At 44.4% G+C, this 13,693-nt stretch overlaps 4 protein-coding genes across 5 annotated transcripts in view; 2 read left to right on the top strand and 2 right to left on the bottom strand.

The window, feature by feature from the left end:
• LOC6534295 (basic-leucine zipper transcription factor A) overlaps positions 1-11,002 on the top strand; it is a 52,166-nt gene extending 41,164 nt beyond the window's left edge. For both annotated transcript variants that reach the window (XM_015195063.3, XM_015195064.3), the window contains exons 9-10: positions 533-820; positions 9,831-11,002. In XM_015195063.3, coding sequence (XP_015050549.1) covers positions 533-820; positions 9,831-10,178 — 636 coding nt within the window. In that variant the 3' untranslated portion in view covers positions 10,179-11,002. The remainder of the gene's footprint in view (positions 1-532; positions 821-9,830) is intronic.
• On the top strand, positions 2,161-4,486 carry LOC26534987 (spermine oxidase). The gene has a single exon (XM_015195065.3). It carries the CDS (start codon positions 2,657-2,659, stop codon positions 4,115-4,117), a length of 1,461 nt encoding a protein of 486 aa, XP_015050551.1. The 5' UTR covers positions 2,161-2,656; the 3' UTR covers positions 4,118-4,486.
• LOC6534296 (spermine oxidase) lies at positions 7,089-8,860 on the bottom strand. Its single transcript, XM_002094941.3, has one exon. The coding sequence runs from the start codon at positions 8,759-8,761 to the stop codon at positions 7,328-7,330; it is 1,434 nt and encodes a 477-aa protein (XP_002094977.1). The 5' UTR covers positions 8,762-8,860; the 3' UTR covers positions 7,089-7,327.
• On the bottom strand, positions 10,995-12,835 carry LOC6534294 (adenosine deaminase 2). The gene is made up of 2 exons (XM_002094939.3): positions 11,725-12,835; positions 10,995-11,638 (listed from the first exon to the last, which is right to left on the bottom strand). Exons 1-2 carry the CDS (start codon positions 12,691-12,693, stop codon positions 11,039-11,041), a joined length of 1,569 nt encoding a protein of 522 aa, XP_002094975.2. The 5' UTR covers positions 12,694-12,835; the 3' UTR covers positions 10,995-11,038.
• Between the last annotated feature and the right edge of the window lie 858 nt (positions 12,836-13,693).

Raw genomic sequence — 13,693 nt, 5'->3', positions numbered from 1 at the left:
TCAATTTCATTTGTCTGCATAAGCAAATTATTCTGAAATAAATTATTCAGGCCTTATTATTTATATATTCTGCTGTTTGTATTGCCGCTCACCGCGATTATTGTACTTTTTACAAAATTTGTTTATGCACTTGCCATAATTGATTGCCATATTTATTTGATATCCGGAAATTTAATGATACATTTCCCTGCCTGTTATACCCAAAAGACCATCCACTGCCAATGCCGTTGCTGTTTTGTTTATTGGCTCACGCCTTTTCGCCTCCTTTTACTTTTAATTAAAAGGTAAATGGCATTAAAACGTCAATTTGCAGAGCTGCAACAACAAGAGCCAATGCAGAAGGAAGGCAAAATTAAAAGTCAAATGCTGCCCAGATGCCAAAATCAATTAAACACTTTTCACCCGCTCGCATTCTACGAAATGTATTTTTTTTCCCAAGAAATGGAAATCCTCTCCACTGAGATTTCGACATCTTCAATCTCTCTACTAAAATTCTGTTTTCCCTTTATGCACCATTTTGTTCGTCCTTCAGGTCGAGTTGCTGTGTCCTTTAAATGCTGTCGATCCAATTAACTACGTACAGCGACGTCAGCCGAACAAAAAAAGGCAGTTGAAGGAGCCCCAGGATGATGAAGACGATGATGATGATGGGGACGAGGATGTGGATGTGGAGCATGAGCCGTTGCTGCAAAGTGCACAGTTATGGGACACGGTCGCCTTGGAGCCAATCGATCAGGAATTCCTGCAATCACATCAGATACAAATCGAGAATAAATTCATTGCCGTCGAATGGATACTGAAATGTGAATGCAGCACGAAGGTGAGTAAATGTCGGAATTGCGTTTTGCATATTTGGGCTGTTCTTGTCTTGTCTTTGGTGTTTTCTGTTTTTTGTGGCAGCAGGCCCATAATCGATGTCATATTACACTGGCCAACCGAATTCGCATGCCATTTGAGGCAATCATTCGTTTGGGTATCTACATCGGCATTCACTTACCCCTTCCACCTTTTTCCCCGGAATTTTCTGTACCAGATGCACGAAAATTGCTTTCACTTGTCATTTTAATCGCATCTTTTGTTCCCTTCTTGCCATAGGAAATACCCTGTAGATAGCGTGGAGCCAGGGAATGATGTGCTTAGAATGGGAACCACTTTCTTTAACGTTTTTTGATCAACCGACTTTTACTTTGGGATATACTAAATTAAATTTACATTTTACTGAGGCTTTCAAAAAGGAATAATTATAAATAGAAACATATTTCTATAAATATAAACGATATTTATAAGATTAAAAGGAAAACAAGAGAGACGTACCAAATATTTTAACATATAATTAAGATTTAAAAATATTTCTGGGTATCAACCAGTCTTTTCCTGTTAATCGTGTTTATTTAGCTCTGGTTATTTCCCAGTCTATGCACAAATGTGTTTTTGTTTCTAAAAAAAAAAAATTATTGCTGCAATTTTTTTGTTGACTGCTTGGTTGCGAGGAGCTTCGTATTTGCCCTCCCTGCGGGTAAATGGGCCACCAAAATGGGGGGTGGCCAAAGAACGGGGGTTTTTCTGCGCCCAGCTGTCTGTTGTGTTTTCCCATTATTTTGGCGTATTCATCTTGAATGCCTTTGCCTTCGCCGCCCGTATGCGCTGTGCAATTGCAATGATTGGATTTTTATGAATACATTCATCAAAGGACCTCCTCGCTCACTGCGCCACTGGCAAACTGAACGATAACATTTTGTTGCATACATTCAGGCGGCAACTTTAAATCGCTGTGCGAGGGATTGCGTGCGATTGTTTGTGCGCCTAAGCTGAGGCTTTTGTTTCGCCTATCTTTGTAAGCTTTGAATGGTGAATGGGTTTTTCGAAAAATAGTCGAGCACAATAGCAGTTGATTGTCAAAGTATTTTTAAGAATATTACAATGAGTTTATTAAAAACTATTGGAAGAGAACCAAAAGTCATCTCTCTAAATTGAAAATTAGAACATTTTTATTTAAAGCCCTCTATGAGGTAAAGTGTAAGGTACACTTAAAAATACAGTTTTTTAATTTTATTTTTGTGCTCAAAAATGAGGTTGTAATATGTAAAAAACCTGTAATTTAGGCAAACTGATTACTATTTCTACCTTAATCATCATAAAATCCAATCAAATATGCAGATTGCTTATAAGCTGGGGTCATAGTTCTTCTATTTGCTGTCCGCTTGACTTGATGCTAATTTGGTACCGGTGAAATATCCAAAATCGAATGCTATTTTTGCTGGTGAGCGGAATTTAAGAGAAAGCCAGCACTCTCTTTTGACATAGTTGCTGCACGCTTTTTTCTCTTTTACTCTCTTAACGAACTGATAATAAATGCTGATACTGCAGCGTATGCCGTCTGCCAATTGCTTTATTCTCGGTTAAATTGCATTGACATAACACCAATTCGCCGGAGCAATAATGAAAGGCCTGTGCCTGTTATCAGTAAATTACGGCTTATCGCTCACACCCATAAATATTCAGAGATAGAGGAAAAGAGCGCAAAAACTAGAAACAATATATATATAGAACGAGTGAAAGTGAAAAATCCCAAATCAGTTGCCAGCCGAACGTCAAACGTGAAGCACGGTCGGTTGTTATTATCAATATACGAGTATATATCCATTTTTGCACCACCATGAGTTCCGCGTCTTCGCGTCCGTTTGTTAAAACCAGGCTAACTGCTCGCATTGTGATCGTGGGTGCGGGAACCGCCGGAATAGCTGCGGCCACCCGGCTCCTGGAGCTCGGATTCCGGAATGTTGTCCTCCTCGAGGCGGAGGATCGAATCGGGGGTCGTGTCCATACGATTCCCTTTGCCGATAACGTCGTCGACTTGGGCGGCCAGTGGTGTCATGGCGAGAAGGGAAACGTGGTATACGACAAGGTCAAGGATCTGAATCTGCTGGAGGTCACGGAACCCCACTACGAGACCTACAGATGCGTGCGATCCAACAAGGAAGTGGTACCCGACGTCATAGCCGATCAACTGAAAGCTATAGCCGAGATGTCAATACCAGACAGGCAGACGGAGCTCCTGGACTTCGAGGGCTCCTTGGGAGACTACGTCAATATGAAGTACTGGAAGGAGTTGGCCAAGCTGCCGCCCATTGATCGCACCATTGCGGAGGAGTTCCTGGAGGTGTTTCACAAATTCGAAGCATCAGTGGAGGGGGCGGATCACCTGTTCGAAGTGTCCGGAAAGGGTCACCTGGAGTACTGGCTATGCGAGGGCGAGCTGCTACTCAATTGGAAGGACAAGGGCTACAAGAGCTTCTTGAGACTACTCATGAAAGCGCGGGATGATCAGCCCGAAGATCTCGGCATGCTCAAGGATCTTGTGCGGCTCAACAGAGGGGTTGCCGAGATTAACTGGGCAGGAGCTGATGAGCTTACCGTGCGTTGCTGGGATGGCGAGTTAATCACAGCGGATCACGTCATATGTACTGTTTCCGTGGGAGTTCTAAAAGAGCAGCATCCGAAACTTTTTGTTCCCGCCCTGCCAGCTGCCAAAGTGAGAGCCATCGAGGGTATCAACATTGGCACAGTGGACAAGTTATTCCTGGAGTTTGAAAGTCCTCCGCTGCCTGGCGACTGGCCTGGCTTCAATTGTCTTTGGCTGCAGGAGGATCTGAAGGAACTGCGGGCCTCGGAACTCTTTTGGCTGGAGAGCGTTTTCGGCTTCTATCCCGTCTCCAGGCAGCCACGCCTCCTGCAGGGCTGGATCATTGGCCCGCACGCCCGGCACATGGAGACACTTACCGAGGAGAAGGTGCTGGAGGGTCTGCTGTGGCTCTTCCGCAAGTTCTTGCCCTTTGAAACGGCCCATCCTGTGCGATTGCTGCGCACTCAGTGGCATGCGAATCCCAACTTCCGAGGCAGCTACACCTTCCGCTCCACCTACACGGATGCGCTGAGAACTGGTGCCTGGGATCTGGAGGCACCGCTCCAGGATGTGGCCGGCAGGCCACGCCTCCAGTTCGCCGGTGAGTGCACCCACAAGCACTATTACTCCACGGTCCATGGAGCCGTAGAAACGGGATGGCGCGAGGCGGAACGATTGCACCTCTACTACCAGGCGCGAACCTCTCAGCTATGAGCTCACACCTGCTTATTGTTTGATGATGAATGTTTTCCGAAGCTGTGAAATCAAGATTGGCCACAGACCACGGGCCATGAAGCATGGATACTTAATATTTGTCTAGGCACAAGTTACTATTGTGTATTTCAATATTTCTGTGCCTCTCGGGAGATTTTCGCAGTCCACTGAAGAAGTTTTACGGCCGGAATAAACAATTAACTTGTGGAAAAATATATAGGTGCTATGGGTAAATAAAATAAATATAGACTTTTTGATATTTTTATAATTTTTTTGGATAAGCGAATTAGTTTTAAGTATTCATGAATTACAAGATATGGAACAATAAAAAATACAATTAATGGTGTCAGTAATGGTGCGAAAATACAAGATAGTAAATGTTCATAATGTAATAGGCATTTAGTCGAGTCAAAAATCTAATTGGTTCATCGGGTTTAGGGGGTTTTAAAGCCGTATCAATACTTGGTAACCATTTTATAACTATAATTAAGCCTTCTAGATTAGATATACATTTACATCTCACGTGTTGTCGAAAGAGGCGTTTGGTTTTAGTTAGCTCCTAAAACTATGACTGTTCAATGATTCATACAATAAAATATACGATAATTTAGCAATATTTTACTGTGCACGTAGATACTTATGTACTTAAAAAAATACTTACTTACATATTGTTGAATTTGAAATAATGTGTGATGCTAGCCGCTCTCCATGCTCGTAAATTTTTTTACTGGCTTTTCACAGTTCATTTGTAATATTTAACACATTTTTAACTCTTAGCTCAAACTTAAGTATCCGTTTTTCACACGTATTTATAGTTTGTGTGTTTGACTAGAACCCGGTTTCTTAAATTTCACTGCATCCACGGCACTGGTAGCAAATTCAAACGCATTCTAAAAAAGCCGAAATAAAAGCCAAACATGTTGACCAACTCATTTGCAGCAGCGAACAGCAAACAGCATTGTAATTGCGCCTGTTTTTCGGAACATTTACAAACACTCGATGCAAAATAGAGGGTGTGGGTGGTGAGTACAGGGGCAGGGGGCAGAGGGCAGGGGCAGGAGCAGGGGCGTGGCCACTGAGGTCTCACACATGCAAAAGTTCAGATTACGTGCGGAGAAGGGAAAACTAAAATCAGTTTAGCACATGCACCAGTATTTTGTGCTGCAAAAACGCAGTGCAAAGACCAACCAGGCCAGACCAGCCATGGATGGCCACAGAAACCACAACAGTGCAACGGGAGCCAGGAATCAGGAGCAGGATCAGAAGCACTGGCCATGTGATTTCACTGCACCAATGTCCCGGCAATTGCCGTACGGCCAGCACTTTGGCCGAAGCTGAAGCAGAAGCAGAAGCACTTTGGCTGCCCATGTTGAAAATTCAAATTTATGCCAAGCCGGGGCCAAAACATTCAAAATATCCTTGCTGTGCTCCGTCCTTCTGTGACCACCTCCCACTCCACAGCATTCGACAGAAAGAAAGTTCTCAAGTCTCTTAAAGTTCGGATTTTGAATAAATAGCTTTGGATTAATGGACTTTTATTTTAATTGAAAAGCAATACAACTTTTTAAGCTATAGGTAAATACTTAAACGTCTAAATTGTAGAAGCCCGTAAATGACTGAAGCAAGCATTTTTTTTTGCCTAATAAGATATGCATTTGAAACAACATTAAACTAACTAGTTATTCAAATTTAAAGTTTTTGCTATTTAATAATCATGCTGTTTGAAATAATACTACCTGGGGCTAAATTGAAGTTGAATTTGAAATACCCCCTTACGGGATTTTGGAGAACCATTGAGTAAAAGAACAGAGTTTCCTTTGCTGCAACTTATTTTCTTAGTGTATGCTCTTACTGCCTTTGTGAGTTTGCATTTGTTTGTTTGTTTGCATGTCGCCCTGGTGGTCGTAGTCGTAGTCGTGGTCCTTCCTGCTCATAGTTCATCGCCCCTTCCCGAATCGCCACCTCTCAATTACATATGCGACTTTGTCGCCCTTCGAGGCGAAAGGAAAGCCCGACTACAAGTTGGCCACATCTGTTGTAGCTTTTCCGCTGAACCTGCCCCTTTCCGTGTCCGAAAGCCCAGTGCCGATCCCTCGGTTAATGCGCTGCAAGAGCGTCAGTCGTTGGTTCTGTTGCCTTTAGTGTCTAGCCAGCCGGATACGTGGTTTTTGTACCTATGCACTGAGAAAAGAAAGGCTCTGGTAGAGAAAACTTAAATTTTAGCTCAAAGAGGAGGAAATGCTTCACAGGAATTCATGATCCTAATAAGTTAAAAGCTCAAATAACTTCAAGCTATATTTAACTGAGTACTATGTACTTAAAAAAATGTAAAGGATATCAAGGACATAAAAATGCCATATAGAATGAGTTCAATGTATAGTAAAGAAGCTGTGTTTTAACTGCAGCTATAAGTTGCTGCTAAATGACAATTATTTTTGCTCAGTGCCTCCATGTTCGTCCACGTGCTCGTGACTCCTCGAGTGACAATGTTAAACAAGTCTGTGTTTGACCAAAGGACACACATTTGCCTAGCTAGCGGAGCAGTCGTCCTGTTCCTGTTACCGTTTCTGTACTTGGCCCGACTTGTGTTATGGCCCAGGTAATGGTTGTTATGACTGGCAAAGTATTTCTCTGTTCTCTGTGTTTGCTGATTGCGATGGCGACGGGAATGGGAATGGAAAACTGGATGTGAAGGTTCATCGAGATGGGGATAGGGAGCAGGATAGTGAGTGGCTGACAGGTGGAGCCAGTTCACTTCACGTGGTTGCGAGTGGAACATTCGGCTTAATTGCACAACTAACTCACTTGCGCCGGGATTAAATGGGTTTAGTTTGGATTCCTTTTATGCAGAGGCACGGGGCACACTCCTGCATTGTGTAGATTAAATTCCTAGAATTCTAGGTATGTATTAAGGTGTGCTATTTGCATTGGAATTTTAATTGGGCGCTGAAGTGATATATGAAAACCGCACTTACAGTGGTGTTCAATCTTCTAAATGAGGAACTTAGAACTTTTTCGTGCCTTCTTTATTTTTCAAAATATAAGTGAAATAATGTGTAATATGACTAAATTCGAGTATATCTTTTGGAAAAAGGCAATGCTTGATTCTAAGACTCAATTCAAGTTACTAAAGTGTTGGGTTTCAATTTTTCTAACCGTATATCATGATTCCGAATTCAAAAATCCCATTTAAGAGCCTTGGACATTGCCTTAGTTTGCAGCGCGTCCTTCGTAGAATTCATTGAGTCGATCTGCCTCGCGCCATCCCGTTTCAGTGGCTCCGTGGACCGTAGAGAAGTGGTTCCGGCTCGAAGCCTCTCCGGCGAATTGGATCCTCGGTCTTCCAGTGACATCCACCAATGGGGATGCCAAATCCGTGCGTCCCGTGTGGAGTTCATCAGCGTAAGTGGGGTAGTAACTGTAGCTGCCACGGAAGTTCGGATTAGAATACCATTGAGAGCGAATAAAGCTCTTTGGGTAGGGTATGGGGAACTTAAGGAACTTGCTGAAGAGCCACATGAGGCCTTCGAGGACCTGCTCCTCGCTGAGGGTTTCCATGTACCGGGCGTGGGCCCCAATGATCCAGCCCTCCAGCAATCGCGGTTGACAATCCACACGATGAAAATCACAGACACTCTCCAGCCAGAAGTACTTGCCACTTCGTAACTCCTTGAGGTGTTCCTCCAGCCAAAGGAAGGCGATTTCTCTTACGCTATCCGGCACTGGCTGCTCCTCGAACTCCAAGAGGAACTTGTTCACACAGCCCAGTTTGAGACCCTCTATGGACCTGATCTTGGAGGCTGGAAGTGCTGGTTCAAAGAGCTTCTGGTGCTTCTCCTTGAGAACTCCCAATGAGACAGTACAAATCACATGATCCGCTGACACAATTTGACCGTTCCAGCAGCGCAGAGTCAAATCACCATCTCCTTGCCAATTGATCCTAGCAATTCGTTTATTGAGGTGCACATGTCCCTTAAGAATTCCCTGGTCACCGGGCTGATCCTCGCTAGCATTCAGCAGGACACTCAAGAATTTCCAAAAGCCCCTTTGCCGCCAGCTGAGATTTTGATCTCCTCCGGAATCAGTGAAGTTCCTGAAGTTTCGGAACGAAAGCTCGGACAAATTATCGCAAGCATCCATGCTGCAAATGATCCTCTTCAGGCAGTCCTGCGCCTCCTTGGCAATGGTCCTATCATTCGGAACCAACTCATGGCCATCCCCCTTCCAAAATGCATTAAAGGCATCACCTACCGAACCCTCGTCAGGCACATCGAATTCTTTCGTCAATTTCTTGAGGGCACTACTTTGTTCGTCAGTGAGGATTTCCTTGTTGGAGCGAATAAAATGGACGACATAGTCTCCGGTCCTGTCGAGGACATCCAGGTCCTTCACCTTCTCATAGACCACATTTCCCTCTTCACCATGGCACCATTGAGCTCCCAGATCGACGAGGCTGTTGGCAAACGGGATCGTGTTGATGCGTCCTCCAATGCGATCTTCCGCCTCGAAGAGCATGACATTTTTGAATCCTTTTTCCAAAAGTCTAGTGGCAGCTGCTATTCCTGAGGCTCCTGCTCCGATTATTACAATATTGGCCGTCTCCTTGGTTTTTAAAAAAGGAGGTGGTGCTATACAGGCACTCATGATTTAAGGAAAGGGTTAAATTCTTTTTGGGGACTGCTTAAGCTGACTTAAATGCTGAAAGCCAAATTGCGATATAATGTTTGGATATGCAGCCTTTTATAGGTGTGATTATCTCTACATTCGTATTAAATTAGTCCTTGCCCTTTTGCGGTTCCTCTTATCTGTTTAAGCATTGTGCCCATTTATATACTCGTTACACGTCATTTCGATGGGTATGCCGATTCGTTCAACACGTGGAAGAACGCGTGTATGACCCTAATCAGTATATTCATCATTGGGATCACCAGTCGAGTTGATATAGTAATGGCTGATATAATATGGCTGTGTTTAACAACTCTAAGAATCCACTTTGTAGCCTACAATTTATAAAATCCAATTTATGAAACACCCAAAATACTCAGTCCCTCGAACTTCTTTAGGCTGAGCAATGGGTATTCAATAGTCGAGCCACAAGAATAAAGAGTGCTCTTTATTAATAGTTTTTTTGGTTCCTACTTGCGTAATAAGAAGGACGCATTGGTTTCCTTGTGCTTAAATCTCTTCTTGGATGGCTAAACTCTTGTAAAATGCATTCAGTGATCATTCTTTATAATTGAATGGCAATGCATTTACTTTTCGTTTTTAAAAGTCATTGTTTATATAATTTGTACTGTACCTACAACAGTTCAAGTGCATTTGGTGGTTTGAGTGGCACCTTATCAACCTCACAAGCAGAAACCACTTTGCTAACTCGACTAGAACATGAAATCTGTAAACAATGGTGATAATAAATGCACTGGTCAGTGCTTACAAGGAGTAGTTTTTATTTTTATCGATAATAGTAATGCTCTACTATTAAGACGAGTAAAGTGTGGTGTACAAATACAAATGAGAATGCCATCATTGGCAAACTAATTGCTGAACAATTATTAAAACGCGGCAACGTGCCAACTATTCAAAAAGAATACAATATTCTCTAGCAACGGGGTACAGGAATTTAATTAAGCTTCCATTAAAACGAAATATTTTCCTGCCACAAATTTATATTAAAATTTCATACGGCTTTCCTCTTCTCCGTTCCGCCCCACAGAATTGCAACGCAGACAGCAGCAACATCAGCAGCAGCATCAACAGCAACAGCAACGACAATATGGCTAACACGAATAAACATGGTTATTACAATTACAAAAACAATAACCGAGGCCGGAACCACGAAACTAATGGCGAACCAAATGAGCCGACCAACAACAATGCTGGCAACAACAAGGACAACGAAGAGGATGTGGTCGACAGCGGCAACCATTCCGACCACAACGATGTGGACAACATGTCCTCGGAACAGCAGCCGGATATCATTCCATATCCGCTAAGTGTGGGCGAATCCAGCTGGAAGGCCGAAAAGCTACGAAGGCAACAGCACTGGCTGCAGAACACATAGCGTAAACGATTCGCAGGCAAATTATAAGATAGAACTCGATCGTCGGAGGGAGGGCAAGGATATAAGGATATAAGGATATATGGCAGTTATGTGGAGGAGAGTAGAGTTTAAGATTTGTACAGCATAGCGATACTTAGGGCCCCAAGGATGGTTAGGATTGTAAAGGTAAATGGGAGTGGAGTAAATGATGCAAGTAATACTTAGGATTTGAACATATCGAGGCAGTAAGTTTATTTATGTGAACGATAGGGTTAGTACTAAACCAAGGGCGAACAACACAAAAACAGGCCGAATGAAATATAATAAATAATATTTTTGCAAGCATCTATACACAGAAAAGAAAATTGAACATTTTCAGAAGATCATTAGAATGGATCATTGGAATGCTGCCCAATAATGACGTACGTGTATGTGGTAATAATAATTTTAATAATACGAGTATAGATGTAAAAGGCTTAAGCAAATGCAAACAAATGCAAAGTTCGTGTGCATTCAAGTTATAACTGTGCTATATACTCACTTGTATTCCGATCTACACGTATGCCTAAGACTCTGCTTGAACAAAGAATAATGAATTTAGCTGGATGCAAATGGACACCAGCCAGGATGAGTGTCCTGGTCATACTTTCGTTATCCCCCAACCAACCAACCACACATATCCCCGGAAATATCCCGAATCGAGTTCTCTGATTTAGGTCATGTGACGAGCGAGGCTTAGCCATCACCCATATCAAATGTATCGATGTAAGTCAACTCTTAGCTAGCATCAGAGTTATCCGTGTGCAGGCGAGATTCAAAATAAATTAAATGCGAAAGTAAAAAAATAGTAACATGCGTTATTTACTTAAAAAAGGGGGTCATTAACAATACTTCTGCGCCACCACGTCGTCGATCCACTTGTCCCACTTCTCCTGCCACTTCTGGTACGCCACTCGCTTTTCCTCGCCGCCCAGGGCACTGTACCGGATGGAGTTGGTGGCCAGGCTTTTGAGGAACCGCAGATCCGCCTTCATCGGTGCAATGCCCAGGAAGGCGAAGTAGAAGTCGTGCGACAACGGAGCACAGCGCCAGAAGGAAGGATCGTCCGAGGATATAACAATGGGCACATTGGCGGCTAACAGGAGAGCCGCCGGATGATTCCGATAGTCTACGCCCAGCTGCAGCACCTGGTTGGACACCGGACACACCTCGATGGCGATGTCCAAGAGCTTGGCCAGGCGCATCATCATCGAGTGCTTGGTGAGGGCGTATCCATGGCCAATGCGCTTCGTGCCCAACAGGATGGCGTCCACCAGGTTCTCATCGATGGGCGATCCAAACCAGTTCGTCTCGCCCGCGTGAAAGTAAAAATTAATGTGCTCGGGCATTTTCAGCAGGGGCTCCACAAAATCAATCAGCGGTCGCCCCAACTCCTCTTGACCAACCAGATCAAAGCCCACCATGAAGCTGGGGAACTCTTTCTGTTAGGAAATGGGAGATTACTTAGTAGATTCAAAGGCGTAGGTGTTGCTTAGGTAGGGTTATTGGAAATAGTCAATAAACTTACATTGAGTTCGACAGCTGTCTTCACATATTGCTCCACCACACTGGGCTCCACTCCCCTTAGAGGGGCGTATATCAGTTTGGAGCCAATGAAATCTGGATGGTCGGCCTTGAAGCGTTCCAGCTCCGAGTTGTAAATGGCCACCGTGTCCCGAGTGGTCAGCATATCGCCATCGATGCAGTACAGAGGCGGCAGCAGGGATCGCAGCTCCAGATATTGAACTCCGTCCTCGGCAAACTCTTTGAGGGCGTTGTAGTAGTAGTCCGCCCAAATGGGGGCGTGGCAGAGCAAACCGTCGAGCAGAATAAAGATGCCCATAAAGTGAGCCCAGGCTTGGTTGTTTGAAACGAACTTGGAGAAGGGATACATGCTGAATCGACGCGTGAGATATTTGGCCACGTTCTTTTCACCTCGCCGCTCACGGAACTCTTCCATTGGCTCCCAAATACAATCCTCCACGGGTTTTTGCGTGGGCTTCTCCTTGGAAAAGCGGAAAGCAATGGCCTTGCAGCCCTCCTCCGCGGTACAAATCCAAAGATTCTCCCGGTAGGTCAGACTTATAAGATACTCTGTGCTGCAGAGCGCCGTATCGTGGGCATGTAGCACGCCGCCCTTGGGCATCCCCTTAATCAGGTTGAAGATCGGCGACTTTTGGACCTCGGTCAGGGTCTTAAAGATATGCTGACCGGGCGTGAATTGGCTGGGATCCAGTATGCCCTTGGATATCTCTTCCTTCTTCACGGCCATGATCACCTTGTTGGCCGCCAGTTCCCGATCGCTTAGCCGTATCTTCTGACCCATGATGCCCAAGTGCCCCACCTTGGCGATCGCCTGTCGCAGTGTCTTGAACGCCGTGGGAGTCAGTTTCCGCAGGGAGCGACTTACGGACACTGTAGTGTGCCCGATTTTGGCGCATTTGGTCAATGCTCGGCGAGAAGTGATGGCCACATGTTTGATGGCCATATTTGGCATAGTTGCTTGAGCTCCCTTGGCTGGCCACTCTATTTGGCCGAGGGTTTCATGGAGAATTTAGTTGGGATTTCGTTAGCCGAACATGAGATTTACACAATTTATTTACCCTACGAAATGTGTCACGCCGAATGTGTCAATAGGCCGCACATTTGTTTGCGCCCTGCCATGGCCGTTATATACAAAATGGCGCCCAACGCATTTCCGCTTTAACACACTAACACACTAAAGCCGCGACCCCGCCAACTACACACACGTGCGGCTTTTATTAGTAATTTATGGCCTCGTTGGATCGCGGACTGGGTACGGACATCGGTTTTTTATGCATCCGCGCGCCCTCAACACCGCATTAAATGTGCACGACATCAAATTGATGAGGCTGCCACTGCTGGCGGCTGATAGAGCACTAGGGCTGCCGATTTGGCGGTTTTTTGGACCAAACTGGCTACTAGCCATGCCCGTTTACAAGTTATTCAAAAACATTTGTAAAAACATCTTACCGAAAGACAAGTTCAATAATACATAGAAAGTCCGGAACACGGCTCAATCTTCTCTTAAAATTGCAGGTAGTGTCATATGCATATTTAACGTCGCCAAATGCAAATAGGTCATATAGTATATACATATATACCTGATATATATAAATGCTTTTTACTAGCAGAACTAAGCCGCATCCATTTGCTATCGATCCTTAGGCCAAAGTACCTTTTTCAGCCAAACACAATGCGTTGAGAGGAAGAGCTGGCAGCACCAAATGCCTCATCCACACACTCTTGCGATGGCCCATCAATTTTACGGTCGCATACATGTTTGCAGTACCCCCAACCTGACTGCATCCGCCGCCGGCCCATAAAACTCATACAGCTCATTACGGAGACTCCAGTCAAATCAAAATCGAACCCAGTGCCAGCAGCCGCAGCACTAAACAGTGGCACGTAAAATTGAAACATTTGCAGGATTCGGATGGCTCGATCCGTGGCTCAAAGGAGGCCGAGTGATGAGT

Source organism: Drosophila yakuba, chromosome 3L (genome assembly GCF_016746365.2).
Source record: "Drosophila yakuba strain Tai18E2 chromosome 3L, Prin_Dyak_Tai18E2_2.1, whole genome shotgun sequence".
NCBI lineage: Eukaryota > Metazoa > Arthropoda > Insecta > Diptera > Drosophilidae > Drosophila > Drosophila yakuba.
Note: the sequence above shows the minus strand (reverse complement) of the source record. Positions and strands in the feature narration are given on the sequence as shown.

What these genes read in the sequence shown, in the direction of transcription:
- LOC26534987 (XM_015195065.3), top strand. Translation starts at nt 2,657, where the DNA reads ATGAGTTCCGCGTCTTCGCGTCCGTTTGTTAAAACCAGGCTAACTGCT.
- LOC6534296 (XM_002094941.3), bottom strand. Translation starts at nt 8,761, where the DNA reads ATGAGTGCCTGTATAGCACCACCTCCTTTTTTAAAAACCAAGGAGACG.
- LOC6534294 (XM_002094939.3), bottom strand. Translation starts at nt 12,693, where the DNA reads ATGCCAAATATGGCCATCAAACATGTGGCCATCACTTCTCGCCGAGCA. An exon ending in AGACAGCTGTCGAACTCAAT is followed by an intron (nt 11,639 to 11,724) that starts GTAAGTTTATTG and finishes ATTTCCTAACAG; the next exon opens with AAAGAGTTCCCCAGCTTCAT.